This window comes from Sceloporus occidentalis, unplaced genomic scaffold (assembly GCF_023333645.1).
Source record: "Sceloporus occidentalis isolate IW3139 unplaced genomic scaffold, rSceOcc1.0.p SCAF_1, whole genome shotgun sequence".
Taxonomy (NCBI): domain Eukaryota; kingdom Metazoa; phylum Chordata; class Lepidosauria; order Squamata; family Phrynosomatidae; genus Sceloporus; species Sceloporus occidentalis.
The window spans coordinates 245,457,363-245,473,327 of record NW_028316981.1 but is presented as its reverse complement, the minus strand read 5'-3'; the positions used below and the strand labels follow the sequence as shown (position 1 = coordinate 245,473,327).

At 40.0% G+C, this 15,965-nt stretch overlaps 1 protein-coding gene across 1 annotated transcript in view; it reads left to right on the top strand.

Moving 5' to 3' along the window:
• Positions 1–15,965, top strand: part of LOC149323705 (tyrosine-protein kinase transmembrane receptor ROR2) — a 179,704-nt gene that overhangs the window by 160,763 nt on the left and 2,976 nt on the right. Inside the window, exons 5-8 of the mRNA XM_089512142.1 lie at positions 47–174; positions 7,143–7,457; positions 12,606–12,851; positions 15,110–15,312. Of these exons, the coding sequence (XP_089368268.1) occupies positions 47–174; positions 7,143–7,457; positions 12,606–12,851; positions 15,110–15,312 (892 nt within the window). The remainder of the gene's footprint in view (positions 1–46; positions 175–7,142; positions 7,458–12,605; positions 12,852–15,109; positions 15,313–15,965) is intronic.

The window sequence follows — 15,965 nt, the reverse complement described above, 5'->3', positions numbered from 1 at the left end:
GACATCTGCAGATGTACTTATAAAGCTCCCAATTTGTCTCTTGCAGGGAAGATTACCATGAAGATGGGTTTTGTCAGCCTTACCGGGGAATTGCATGTGCTCGGATCATTGGAAACAGGACTATTTATGTGGATTCCCTCCAAATGCAAGGGGAAATTGAAAACCGAATTACTGGTAAGGCTGCATGCCTCTCTTCTTGTCAGAAATGTTATATTTTATGGAAAAAATTGAAATCCAGTTGGACAAACAACTATGTGTACAGGACAGCTTTTCAAAGTGTTTATGTGTTGGAGAAGCTTGTCCCCTTTCCTGTTTGGGTTCAAGAGTGGAGATTTTAGTGAAATGAACACAGCAGTTTATTTAACAATGTGCCAGTCCAAGTGTCCAGCATTCAGGATGAGCAATGACACCAAACCAAACATACGTCTTATCATTTATAATAGTTTTCAAAAATCTACCCAGCAGCAGCATATGACAACATATAGCAAATCACAGGGTCTAATATATTTGAATATGAGAGAGAGAGAGAGAAATATTTTAGAAAATGTTTAAATATCAGTTATTATGTCATAATGGGGAATTATCAAGCAAGCATAAAGTGAAAAGTCCATGTTAAGCTATTCAGTTTCATTTCAATCTGTTATTTTTATTAGTAGAAAGCACCAATCTGTCGATGGTAGGGTCAAAATATTTTGGAAATGCTTAAACTACTTTTCCTTGAGGTTCCTAAGAGCTTAATAACTGCAGCTTTTGTTTTTTGAGAATACTTGTTCTTCACCTTGGTTCTATCTTATTTTTGCTTTAAGTTAAAGTTCTAGCCTTTCCTTATCACATGTTAAGAGTGAGTTGAAATGATGTGCTTTCCCCTTATTAGGGATTAATTTTTTGCAGTAGTTACAGTGGAATCCCTATGAATTTGAAGTGTGATGAATGTGTTGCAACTCAGTGGTTGTGGAATACAGGATTAACATAGATTTATATACACATTAAAAAGAAACAATTTTGAAGATTTTTTCAAGGTCAGAATGTTTTAGCTGAATTTCCCTGTTAGAGTTAGAGTCAGGAGCTGGTATTCTAGATACGTACCTAAGTAGTGTTTCCCAACCTGACCCTGTCCTCCAGTCTTAAGTTATCAGGTAGTCTGCTCTCCTGTCAATTGGGACACAGCAGTCTGATGTTTCTACCCACTTCCTGTAAGCAATCTTTAGTGTGACAATCGGAACCAGGATTCCTGTCAAAACTCCTCCTACGCTAGAGATCATTTGAGGGAAGGTGGGAATGTCAATTTACTGCACCCCAGTTGAAGGTGAACAGATCTCCATTGCTAGCAGTGAATGCTGCCCAGTAAGTCAGGACTGGGGGATCTTTATAATCCCTAGGTATGCCCTACACTATTGAATATGTAAATGTGGATCTATTACAAATAGGTAACTCTAGCTTGTTTATGTGTATGTGCCTTCAAGTTGCTTCTCAATTTATGGCAACCCCATGAATTTCATAATGTTTTCTTAGGCAAGTAATAATCAGGTGGTTTTGCCACTTCTTTCCTTTGAAATATAACCTGCAGCATCTGGTATTTGTTGGTGGTCTTCCATCCAAGTATTAACCAGGGCTCACCCTGCTTACCTTCCAAGATCAGATGGGATGGAGCATTAGGCTATTAGCATTATTAGTAAGTTTTCTTACTTTAATATCCTTATAAAACCAATGAGTTCATAGATGTAGCAGTTCAAATTAGACTGAACACTCTGGTTGTGTGTTCTGTTGGCCACTTGCCCCTGTGGAAAAGGCTATTTGGGGACTGCAAACCTAGTAGTATGTACAACTGGACATTTTGTAGGATTGAAACAGTTATACTTTGCTTTGAGAATATAAAAACAAACAAGCTTCATTTATATACTGCTTCATACCTCCTAAGCAGTGTCTAAGCGGTTTACAACTGTAAGCTAATTTGCCCCCAACAATCTAGGTACTCATTTTAGGTGTTCACTCCTTTGGGAAAAAATGTTCCTAGGATCTTTCAGACTTAACAGTTCGTGGTAGGTTAAAAGTGTGTGAAAAATAAACTTGAGACAGCAAAACTAGAATAGGAGAACTAGAACTTTTTTTTTGTTAGAAGAAATAATTCTTTAGGTATGAATCAAACTAAGTTTCTGTCTGCTAATTCTGTCTGTACAGAATTGGAATGGAAAGTAGTGACATCTACTGTCCAAATAGGAAATTTCCTTCAAAAGTTACCTCAAATTATGGCATTAACATTCTTCATTATGAACTACAAAGCAGCCGTACTGTGTCTTTTTATTTGTTTGTTTTTACAGTACAAACAGTTCAGAGATGACTTGTCCGTATCATTCATTTGTATTGTTTTTGTTGATGTTTGACAATCCGTCCCCCAGGGTTTTCTGTGCATAAAACAGTATGTTCTGTTTTTCTTATTCAGAAAATGCTAATTTTTTTTTGCACAAAATAGTGTGAATTTTTGCAGAATAAGCCTCTAACTGCAAAGATTCTCATCGGTCCAAGTTTCTCGTTAAGGTTTTCAAACACTTAACAAGCAAATTTTCCAAAATGACAGTTTTCCAAAAAAATTTGGACATGCTTTCTGTCCTTAACTATGGTTATCTGGTGAAGCAGGCTTATCTGTTTTGCCATTTTGTCTCCATTTGCTGTTCATATATGCCTTGTAAGTGATTTTGGATTCTATTGTTGGCCGGCATACATAGCTATATGACAGGATTCTGTGGAGTAGAATCTCACTCTTTTCCAGCTTCCTAGTTTACTGAAGACATACTGCTGCAATTCAGTACTGAAAGTCTGTGTTTTTCCAGCCTTCCTTCACCAGCTTCCTAGTGACAGTGCTGCTAAAAAAGTCTAGCTGGACAGAGGATAGGGAAGAAAAGAGGGGCAGATATTTTAAAAGCCTGTAAAAAAGAGCCTTATTGTTGGAGGCTTTGTTAACTGAATTATGCCTGTATATCTGTCCAATCAGTATACATATAGCTTCATTATACATAATAATTTCACATTGTTTTGGTCTTATTGGGTTGCACATCCACATCTAGGCAGCTATGATAGGAAGCAGGAAACTTGAGGGAACTGGTCTGTATTGAGCAGCAAACTTCCTGAATCATTGGGAGTGGTTTCTGTGATTTGTTACAGGGATTTTGCCCAAAAGGAAGTTGTGCGCTTCTTATTTAAGTAATCTACCAGTTAGTGCAGTCACAACAGTGTCAGTACTACAGAGAGTAAGAAACTCTATCTCCATTACAACCCTCACTTTACTGTCTTAATTTGAATGCTTCTCTTGCAATTTTGACATCTTAATTTCTGCTACTAGAAAACATAGCTGCTTATTTAGCAGCTGCCCAATGTCCGGAGATTACTTCAGGACAGATGTACTACAAACGTCTTTTGTTTCATCTGCCTGAGGCTATTATTTTCTTCACACAAAATAACCTATTAATCCTGGCTCATCCTCAGATGTGTGCACACTTTTCTGAAGATGGGTGAACTGAGCAATACACAGATACAGCCAAGAGTCAATCACATGAAGGAATATGTGAGGTCAAAGGTGGGCTGAAGACTGTCCAGGTGTGGGCGATGCTTATTGCCAGAGAATTCCTTGTATTGATTTCCCACACCTGAGCCAAGTGAATTTGATCCATTGTTGCTAAGGAGGTAAATCCTCACAACAGTTTATCCCAGTATAAAAGCCCTGTGTTCTTTTATGCCCCATTCTAACCATTTCTTTTGAGGTAGGTCCAGTATCTTCACTTATCTCAGCCTTGCTCTTATCTGCATTCTTTTAAGAGCCAGCTTGCTCAAGGATATTTTGCTATTGATTAAAGTGGGTTTAGTAATTCATTATACTTGAGTAAATTACTGAGGTCTTCAGCAAACATCAGCCCCTTTCTGCTATGCTCCTACTGTTCTCTTTAACTCAGCCATGGCTGTTGTGAACAGAAAATGGCATAATTCTGATGCAGCAATTAACTGAAAACTCATTGTATACTCCCTTCTGGAAATCTTGAGAATTATACTTTCTAGCTGTATTAGTTATGCTTGTACATGCAATAACCTTTCCTATGCAGAATTGCTTTAAAAATAGTTCTTTGGGGTGACAAGCTTTTGGGCCTCTCCTCAGTATGCAACTCTAAACCACTAAGGCAAAACCATTTCAGGCTCATGGGAAGAACCATGCTTAGAGTCCAAGATTCTCCTGCAGCAGGGCTTTATTCTGTCCCAAAATGCAAAAGGAAAGGCAGGGAGTGCTGAATATCAATGGGCCCAATCTAGTATGTCCAGGCTTGGGGTGTCAAATGGCTAAATGGAGCCACACACTTCTGGAACAGATTTCTATTCCTTCAGAGTTTTCCAATCTGGTTGAAATTGAAGTCTGACTTTTCAGAAGCCATAAATTGGGACGAAGGTGAAAGTACAGTGGTACCCCGGGATACGAATTCACCGCGTTACGAAATTTCCGGGATACGAAAAAGTTACATTGGAAAAAACTGTTCCGGGTTACGAAAGATTTTTCGGGTTACGAAATTAATTTCGGCGCGAAATTCAAATCGGAAGCCGTGGCTAGCGGCTTTCCAGCGCCTTTTCGGGTTGCGAAATGTATCGGGTTACGAACGGCGCCGCGGAACGAATTAAATTCGTAACCCGAGGTAGCACTGTAGTTCCATGGTACCTAATATAGCTGTTAATAGTGACTGAGAGAGAGTGGACCACAATACTATACAGCAACTTCATGGCTTCCTAACATTTCTGAGCCTTTCTGACAGACTGATTTTATGACTCAATTTGATTGGATGGACAATTCAGAAATTGTTTGTCCTGAATCCTACCATCTGGTATCACTGCAGTCTCTAGTCCTGTGAAGGCTATGATGGTATTCCTGAGGCCCAAATTAGATTTGATGGCAATAGTTCTGTATATTTAAATACAGATCTTCTCCACTCATATAAAAAGTATATTCAAGGATAGAACAGACACGGCCAAATTTAAAGAGAAAGAGAGGCAGGCAGAGACCCAAAAACGTTATTTGATTTGCTCCCTGCAAGCATTTTTCTTTAGAGATTTGGGCTCAACTACAGTGACCTCCTGTATACTCCCTAGGCACTGCCCAGGGAGAGGGATGATCTGCCCCAAATAGTGGTGGCAGCGGGGACAGTTTATATTCTGTGCCTATACATCTCCATCATATTGAATAGACTGCACTTTCTACATCAGTCTAAACCTGTATTCATAAATTGCCTATATCTTTGTTGCATTCCTGCCTATATTCCTGGCTGCAACAGCCTCTGAGCCTTCTAGAACCTTCCCTCCTCTGGACATGTTCCAGCTTCTCAACATCCTTTTTGAATTGTGGTGCCCAGAACTGGACACAGTATTCTAGGTAAGGCATGACCAAAACAGAATACAGTGGCACTATTACTTCCCTCGACACTATACTTCCATTGATACAGCCTAGAATTGCAGTAGCTTTTTTAACTACCGCATCACACTATTAACTCATGTTCAACTTCTAGTCTACTGGGACTCCTACATCTCTTTCACAAATAACTGCTGTTAAGTCATGTGTCCCCCATCCTATATCTGTGCATTTCAGTTTTTATTCCATACTTTATTTCAGTCTGGGCTGTTGGTAAAGCATCTTCTGTAAAACCTGGAATCTCTCTGGAAATCTTCATTCTCCTTTACAGAGTAGTTTCTTACTTACTAGTTCTGGCTTTCTAGTCATTGGGTTATGTGTTTTGTATTCATTAGACTTGACACCTTGGCAGACTTGATATCTGGGCTGAGGAATTAGTCTTTTCTGTTGAGAAAATGCATACAAGTTCCCTCATGGATGGCTGAGATTGTGACACCTTTGCTTTCTGATGATTCAATGTACACAAACTTGGTTTTATGCACAAAACTGTTAAAATATTATATCTAAAATTCAGGCTCATGTGTATAAGGTGTGTAGAGATGAAATTCATGTTTAGACTTGGGCCCCATCTCCAGTATGTTTCATTGTGTATATGCAAATACTCCATAGTGTATATGCAAATCTGAAAAAATCCCAAGCATTTGGGATAAGGGAGACTCAATGTGTATTATTTTTTATCCTACATCATGATAATAATAATAAAAAAATCTTAGTCCAGATCAGATTTCACTGGGTTTAGTCCTGGGGTTTGTTCCAAGAACTAGGACTCAGATGTGAAACGTATAAGGTAATACTATAGAACAGCATTTCCTTAGATTCATTGTGCCATTGTGCCTTAGTAAGCAGAACCTACCCCAACACAATGTGTGATTTGACTGAAGTATTGCCAGGATAAAGGGTGTGATGTCCAGACAGGTTTGAGTGTCTCTTCTTGGAACTGGTGGGATAAATTAAAACTCCCTTTTACAAACTGCAGCTTGCCATGCAGTTGAAAGGGAAAGGCTGAGGATAATGCTACAGAAGAAGATTGAGTGAAGAATATTTCCAGATCTGCAGTTTGGGACTTTACATTTCCACAAAGTAGGAAAAATAAGTGGTTGATCTCAAAGGATGGATGTTTAGGGCCTGTGTTGATTGGATTCCCTTTTTCCAAGCTATTACTGTGCAGTCTCAGGTACACACACACAAACACACACAGACCAATCACAAAGGGGCTCTTGTAAATATGAGTGAGTAGAATGGCAAATCATAGACCAGATTAAAACTAGTTACGCTGCAACCACTTCCAAGAAGGGACACGAGAAATCATAACCTAATGAACATGCAGAGAATTCTGCATTCTTAAACCTTCACAGCTCTGTAAGGGTCAGAATTTATTTGGATGAAGGCTTTAAATTCTAGTCAGTTGGTGTATAAGTGCATATATACCCTGCTGGACTTGCTGAGTACAATGTTGTTGTTATTTTCACCAAGTACTTATTTATTTATTTATTTATTTATTTATTTAAGTATGATAGCAACATGCATGTGTAGCAGCAGTTTTCTGTTCAAGAGTTGTTACCTTTTATTAATGCCTTTAGTTTGGTAACTTGCTTTGAAAATCTTCCAAATTTATAAAATCTGTAATAATGTATTGTATTATACCCCTGTTATTATGTAAACTAAGTCTTAATTTACTTAAACTAAGCCTTCCTTTTTTTTCCAGCTGCTTTTACTATGATTGGCACATCCACCCATTTATCAGATCAGTGTTCCCAGTTTGCCATCCCATCTTTCTGTCACTTTGTGTTCCCCCTATGTGATGAACGGTCGCGGACGCCTAAGCCCAGAGAGCTGTGTCGGGATGAGTGTGAAGTTCTGGAGAATGACCTCTGTCAGCAGGAGTACAACATTGCAAGGTCTAATCCACTCATTCTGATGCAGCTCCAGCCGCCTAAGTGTGAGGACCTGCCATTGTCAGATACCTTGGAGGCTGCCAACTGTATTAGAATTGGAATCCCAGTAGAGCGGCTCAACAGATGTAAGTTTTCATTCCTGCTTTTTTGTTCTTTCTCCCTCCTCCCCCCCCCCCCAGCCGCTCCCATACACAAACACTTTGTATTTACTCTGATAGAATGCATGGCTTGTGTAAGGCTGCCTGTCATATAATATTTTTAGTTATTCAGACCCCTCTTGTTTTATTTCCTTAATTTTAGTTTTGTTTCATTTATATCCAGCTTTCTCTTGGAATGGAATTCATCTAGGTTTTTAGACCATTGCAAGTACCATCCAGAGCAATCCCCACTGGCATATAACCCCTAACTGTGCTCCTCAGGGCGAAAAAAGGTTACTCCACCTTGCCTTAAATTTGGGATGGCGAAGAATCAGTTCATGGGCTGTATGTGGCCCTCACCCATTTTTATCAGCCCTGGAATCTCATTTTTTGTTAAAACAGAAAATTGTACTCCTGGAAGCAGAGTGTTCATTTGAAATAAGGACCACAGCCTCTGAGAATTTATTTTTGATTATTTTAAAATAAGTTTGTTTCAAAACTGAAAATGAATTTGCAGCCTCTTTGTTTTAGTGGGTGAGGTAGTATGGCCCTTGGTGGATCTGTTATGGGAGATTGTGCCACGGGCTCTCTGAATTTAACTACTTCGCTCAAAACCATACTTTCAGTTCTGTGTTTCACATTCAAGTGAAAAAATGTTGCATATGTATTACACTGAAGTGGGCTCTGGCCACAATTGAATCGCTATGTATGCGACATCATTTATGTGTTAATCTCTAAGGCAACTGTTAGCAACTTCAGCAACTCTGAAGACCTTGTCACACTTCAAAGACACTGCAAAACTGTGTAAATATCCAGAGTGAAAATCACACATACGCTCACACACTAACACTAGAAGACAATTGTTTCTCATGGGAGTTGAAGTAGTTCTCCTTTTTGAACTATAACAGGGTTTAAATCATGATGAGGTTTTGAACCATGATGAGACTTCGGATCCGATGCAGTCTGGGACTACAGAAGGGCATATAGCCCGTTGGCTACACACCAGCCACCTCTGATTTAATGTGTCACAAGAATCTATTATTTTATTTTATTTTATTTTATTTTATTTTATTTTATTTTATTTTATTTTATTTTATTGAGAAAACATTAGACCTCAGGAGTATATAAAATGCTGTTCCATGTTTATGTTTAGAGTGCTTGATCCTCTGGTGTTTTGTTGTTGGGGTGTTTCTTTTTGGCTTTGGAAATCGATGGCTGTATCCACACTGCAGAAATAATCCAGTGTGACACCATTTTAACTGCCATGGCTCAGTGCTGTGGAATTCTAGAAATCATAGTTTTTTGTGGCACCAGTGCTCTCTGACAGGAAAGGCTAAATGTCTACAAAACTAAAGTTCCTAGAATTCCATAGCATTGAGCCATAGTAGTTTAAATGATGTCAAACTGAATTATTTATGCAGTGTGGATGCAGCCTAAGTTAGCAAGTATAAGAAGAGAGTGTTTTGAGAGCAATTAGAGAGCATTTTGGAAAAAGGAATATATTGAACTGGGTGCAGAAGTCAAAATGGAAGTGAAATCTTGCTACCCTGATGAAAAATAGGCAAAGTTTTGACATCATTATTGTCCATACTTTTCCCAAACTTTCTCAAAAATATAGTGGGATCTGGAACCAACAACAGCAAATGTTCCAAGCTAGTGGATTTGTTTTCTTCTATAGAGAAATACATATGAAAATCTTTAATGTCCAAATCCAGTTTTTGATATTGATTTTGTAAGTGAAATCAGTGAACTTAACACTCCACTTTTACCCATTCCTAGCTGTAAATTTCTTCTGAGAAATCAGTGTGGCTTGAGGATGCCTGTTCCTCTGAGGTACAAAAACTTCTGGGCTGCACTGGACTTTTTCCGTTTGTCAACTGCTTGAAGCTTACCTGGGAATGCTCCATGGCAGTGAGAAAGAGAAACGCAGATGTCAAATTTCTCTCCTCCAACGTCTGCTGTGTGATGTAAACTATAAGGGCTCCTGCCAAAAGAATGCAGATTCTTCCCCAAGTATCTGAACAACTGCCAGACCTCCCTGGTAGGAAAGGTTGCCCTTGCGCATATTAACTACTTTCAGCTTCATTGTTTTCAGTAATATGCAATGTATACACAATAGTGTGGCTTAACCTTTACACTGTTGTAAAAAGTACCTGAAGTGTTAAAGAGCCACAGTGGAGTAAACCAGGTGGGGAAATGATAGGCTGACAATGCTTGGAAACAGTCTCTCTACTCCAGATTGGTGTACCAAGGTGGCAAACCAGCACAGGTCCCTTTGTGCAACTGGTGTGGTATATAATAAGATATGTAAATGTGGTAATGGAAGCACAGTTACAAGTTTAGAGAAGAGCACATGTAGAGCACATTGCAGAAATTGAATCATGAGGTTACCAGAGTGTGTACCACAATTTCTAGGTTCCCTGGTTTCAGGAAATGATGCAGCTGGCATATCAGCCAAAGCTGATAACAAGCGCTCCTGACCGTCGCATTTACCTGATTTGTCATCTGGAGCGATGAGTCTAGGGGCAGTCCCAGAATGCGAACACGGTCCTTTAAGGGGAGTATGACCCTGTCTAGGACCGGTTGGTGTATCTCAGTACCTGGATTAGGGGCCCCTACTGTGAGCACCTCCATTTTGCCCAGATTCAGTTTTAGTCTATTTTTCCTCATCCAGTCCATTACCACTTTAAGACATTCATTGAGAGGAGAGATGCCATCTGAAGTCAAAGCTGAAGACCAAGACATGGAGAAATATATCTGGGTGTCATCAACCATCTGATGCCATCTGAAGTCAAAGCTGAAGACCAAGTCATCAACATACAGTGGAACCTCACCATACGCGCACTCGCCATACGCGGCCTTGAGCATATACGCTCAAGCCGCGACGCACGCGTGGGGCAGAAAGGGCGGAGCGTCCCATTCAATTGAATGGGCGCGCGCGCCCGTTGCGCCCCGCGCACGGCCGCGCCGCCGCACACGAGCCCCATTGTTTACAATGGGGCTAGAGCATAGGCGGAAATCGCCATACGCAGCGGGATCCGGAACGGATCCCCCGCGTATGGCGAGGTTCCACTGTACTTATAACACTCCGCCCCATGTCTCCAGATGATCTCTCCCAGCGGCTTCATATACAGTGTGTGTGTGTGTGTATTGAATTCCATCAGGGACAGGATGGTGGAATTGAGGAATGGCACAATTAAACTCTTTCTTTGAGGAGTGCCTGTCCCCGATCATCACCCTCTGGAATCTGCCCAAGAGGAAGGAAGAGAACCATTGCGATGCAATGCTCCAATTCCTAATCCTCTCAAGCGATCCAGAAGGATGTCATGGTCTATTGTATCAAAAGCCGCTGAGAGGTCTAATAGCACCAACAGTAACCCAGTTGATGCTTAGATGAAAGTCATCAGTCAAGGCAACCATGGCAATCTCAACTCTATATCCTGTCCTAAAGCTGGTTTGAAATGGATCTAGATAACCTGGATCATTTTGCTCAGAAATGGCAGATGAATATTGGCCTATAGTTGTTCCTGTCCAGAGGCTCAAGAGAAGTTTTTTTCAGGAGCAGCCTAATGACCTCTTCTTTCAAACAATATGGAATTTGCCCTTCCCTAAGGGATGCATTGATGATGTCTCTCAGAAACAACTTCAAGGCATCTCCCCCCCTTGATGGCAAGCCATGACGGGCAAGGATCAAGGGGGGGGGGACACTACTAAGAAACTTGTCTACGTCATCGGTACTCACAGACTCAAATCAATCCAGTAAAATCTCATTTACAGAATGTCTGGGCACCTCATCAGTCGGTTCTGCTGTAATACCGGCATCCAAGTCGGCTCTTATGTGAGAGATTTTATCTGCAAAATAGCACATGCTGTTGTTGGATCGAGTAAAGGGTTTTGACAAGGTGGCACCTGGGTCAGTTTCCTTACCACCCTAAACATTTATGCTGGATGGGAATTTGCAGATGCAATACATGCAGAGGAGAAAGATTTCTTCGCTGCACGTATTGGCTCTCCATAGGAACAAAGACATTTCTGATGGCAAGTCTTATCAGTTAAGAGTTGAGTTTTCCACCAGTTGTGCTCTAGTTGTTGTCCAGCCCACTTCATTTTCCTGAGCGCTGCAGTGTACCAAGGCTGTTGTTCAAAACATTCAAAAGTTCAACGTTAAAATAGAATGAAACTATTAACAGTATTTAAAAAAAATTAAACAGAGACTTTAAAAATGATAAAAAACCATTTAAAAAACAATACAGTACCCTCTTTGAATCCCCTTTCCTTATAAACCTTCAGTTCTAAAAAACGTATCAGAACCATTTTTTTTTTTTTAAAAATGGCCTGCCAGTGGGAGGACAACAAGGACAGGGTCATTTTATGCTCCCTAGGAAGAGAGTTCCAGGTCAGCCACCTAGAAAGCCAAGAACCAATTTACCTGTGCAGGCAGAATTAGTGTCCTAATCTGTGAACATGAGAAGGCAGAGTGGGGTTGAGTACAGTAGCTCTGTCTCCTTCCATAGCCATTCTTGGCACCCACCACCAATCTGTGAGGAGAAGGCTGTTCTGTCTGTGGAGGTACTTCTTGCAATTGAGAACTTCTGAATTACCAGACTGCCTCTATAAACAGAGTTCTTGCTGTTGCAGAGAGTCCATTCTCAGTGCCCAGATGGAGAACACTGCCAGAAGTGGAGCTAGCATGTTCATCCCCATCCTCATGGGTGGGGGCCTTAAAGAGGCCTATTTATTGTACAATAAATGTGCCTGATTTCCACATTGCTTCCATATTCATCCAGTTGATGGGAAAGTCATACATCCTGTGTTATACGAGTTTGTTTCTGCTATTCAGACTTTCTCCATATCTTTCAGTTTTGGCTCAGTTAATCTTGCATACAGTCAGAAGGATGATCTGCAAAACAGGGCTTAAATCATGTTGAAGTAGATGAGTTTGCTTTAAAAATGGTTGATACATAGGGTAATGAACTACTTCATTTTGCTGACTTGTTTTTGTCTCACAATCTTTGATCAGTCCAAAAATAGATTTTACTGGATATAATAAAGTATTTTTCAAGGGGAAAATGTGTGTGCTGGGGAGATGGCCTCTTCCAATTAACCTTGGATCTTTTGTAAAATTACTTCTTGCAGACCACCAGTGTTACAATGGCTCTGGAGTCGATTATCGAGGGACTATCAGTGTCACTAAGTCAGGCCACAATTGTCAGTACTGGGATTCTCAACATCCTCATTCCCATGACTTGACAAGCACAGAGTTTCCAGAGCTTGGAGGGGGACACGCATACTGTCGCAACCCTGGAAACCAAATGGAAGGTCCCTGGTGTTTTACTCAAAACAAAAACGTACGCATGGAACTGTGTGAAGTTCCTTCTTGTAGTATGTATTAATTTTTTTCCCTGCTTTTAGAGTGTTTGTAGTAAAAACATCTGTAAAGTAAATCATTATTAAAGGTATTTTTGTTATGCTTACGTAAGAAAAATAATCCAAACTGCTGTGTTATAAAACATTGTTTGTTCATTGAGTTTGAAGACATGGACATTTAAGTATCTGAAAACTAGTCAACTGGTTTCTTTTTTTATCCTTTTGTCATCAGTGGCTATTAGTCCAAGTGGGATGGGGAGTGAGCTGTTCACCCCACTACCTTTTTGAGGTGATAATCCCCTGTCTCCTGCTTGGACCTCTAGACCTGAGACAAAGTATTGGGAAACAGATGTGAATTTACATTATGGGCCAGAAGCTTGTCTAATGACCTTTCTGAGTGAAAGCAGCAATTATTCAGCCTTTACAAGTGTAACCTTGCATCTTATGCATGAGCAGAATCATTTCAGCTGGCCATCTATCCAGCAAAGTCTTGTGAGCTGCATAGACTAATGCAAAGTCCAAGTTAAAAGTAGGACTCTGGAACCTTTCCTAGGAGAGGAAACTTGGCTTACAACTGTGCTTGGAAATCACAGAACACAGCCTCCTCTTTTGCTCTGTTTGTTTATACATGGTATGGATGGATATGCTTTGGCATTTTGCCTTCTAACACAACAGCACTCTACACTGTATGTATTTGTTGGGCTCTGTGTTTTTTAATTATTGCTAGACACCCTGAATCTATCTTGAAGCCTGTGGTGGGATCTAAATTGAAAAAATAAATAGAACTTGCAGGTTAAAAAATTATAGAGACACTTGTATCTTTGAGGGGAAAGCCCACATCACTTTGGAAGTTCTTGGCCTAGGTTTTGCAGACACTGCAGCAGTTCAAATGTAATGCACACCTTCTTTTAGAGTAACAGAAGTGAGCTTCAGTCATCCCAGGGCTCAAGCATTTACCTTCTACCATCTCCTCCTCCAGTGCAGCTGCAAGTTCAGAAGCATTTACAGTACTTCTATTTTTAAACAAAGTATTAAAAAACATTGTTACGTATAACAAGGGTAAAAATAGTTCGTGTATGCCATGGTTTCTTGGAACAATCAGTTCAAAGAAACCAATATTCTTGGCCCCCTTTTTGTGGCTTGCCTTTATTAATATTGGAATTGATGCTGGTTTATTGTCATTGCTGCCATTGGTTATGGCATAGTTTTTGTTTATGTCCTTCTATTTTAACCTGCTTTTCCTGTGAGCTACTTTAATTGATTTTACCTAAAAGCTGGGATATAACTATTAAAGGAAATTAAACAGGATTCACTCCAGGCAGGACTCTGCTATACACACATCACTTTGCTGAACAGATAGGTCAATCAGTATTCTATTCTTTTAATCAGGTACCATAAGTACAATACCTCAAACATCCATTTCCCACTTTTGCAATTTAGGATAAAAGATGAATTTGGATTTAGTGAGTAACAGCAATCACTGTTAAGTTACTGGGTCAAAGTGCATTCAAGATAAATGCATAGAGACCTGTCATTTCTAGACATGTTATTTGTGTTAATTTATTGTATAGGCAAATGAGTGCTGGAGATACTCCAGGGAAACCTGCCTCATTCAGTTCAATGGGGGATGAGTTCTCAGTGCATCTATGAAGCTTTTGCCTTCTCCTTTGAAGTAAATGGAATAGTCCTTGAGGGCACAGCTATTTGGTGTGTATTAGCATCCTGTAGCTTCAGCAAGTCCGATTTGAGTAGACAAGTATAGGATTACGGTGTCAAAGTGGTTTGTGTATATATGACCATTGAGTATCAATTCTTGGTACTAAGTGGTCATATGCACATAAATAGCTTTGACAGGGTAATCCTAAACCTGTCTATTCAGATCTGAGTTTCTGCAGCCACAGCATACTAAGAGTTGGTGCTCACTGGTTGTATCTGTACATTTTGTATTTTTTTTTAAAAAAAAAATCAAGTCTTTTGGACCAGTGATTCTCAGGCTTTCTCATATGTGGAACCAGCAGTTATTCCACCACCACCACCACCCCCGGGCTATTTTGACCAGTACTGTTTTGGACCATATAAGGTAGTATTCTACATACAGTACTACATATAAAGTTGGTGATGAATATAATTTTCTTTTAACATCATTATTCCTGTGTGTGCACAGATTCATGCTTAAATTTTATCTCATAGAGCTAACTGTTGCCATTGTTTTGTATCACTTTTTGATGTTTAAAACACCACCTGAAAACATTATATACTTTTCATCCTAACAGGTCCACGTGACAGCAGTAAAATGGGGATTCTCTACATTCTGGTTCCCAGCATAGCAATCCCCTTGGTTATTGCCTGCCTTTTCTTCTTAGTCTGCATGTGCAGAAATAAGCAGAAGGCTTCTGCTACTACTCCACAACGTCGGCAGCTGATGGCGTCTCCTAGCCAGGACATGGAAATGCCTCTCATTAATCAACACAAACAGGTACCAGTCTTTTTTAAAAAAGAAAACAAAACAAAACAAAACACCATTTTAATCAGACCTATCCAGTGGTTTCAGAGTCTACATTTATGAGTTGATAAAATCAAGATCTGTCAGACAGTCTCCCAGTAAATGTCTACCTTTTACTGCATTCTACAGTGATTGGCCTCAGCCAGCGCAAAAAGATACAAAACCACTGAAAGCCCTGTAAAACAAACCAAAGGGATTTGAATGGTTTTAATTAACTTGAGTACCCATGTACATGCATGATAGTCTATTAAACTTAATGACTTCAGAGGCCAGGGCCTGTGGTTGTAAGAGGAAGTACTTATTTACCCTAGGTAAATTTTGGATCATTTTGTAATACAGCAGGCCCTCCCTGTTCTGGATCCCCCGCATAATGGGAAATCCGCATATGTTTGTTCCCTATTAAAAACAATGGGATGTGTGCTCGTGGCTCAGGAAAGCAGATGCGCCATGGGCAGGTGCACATTAATTTGATTGGTTTGCAGCTTCCGCATAAGCTGGAAGCTGCATATAGTACACCTGGGTATGGCACGGGTGCACTGTATAAGGATGTCATTTTTATCAGAATATGATGGAAAAAAGCATATATAGCTTGGGTTTAGGTAATTTGAAGGACTTTATTTTTGCCA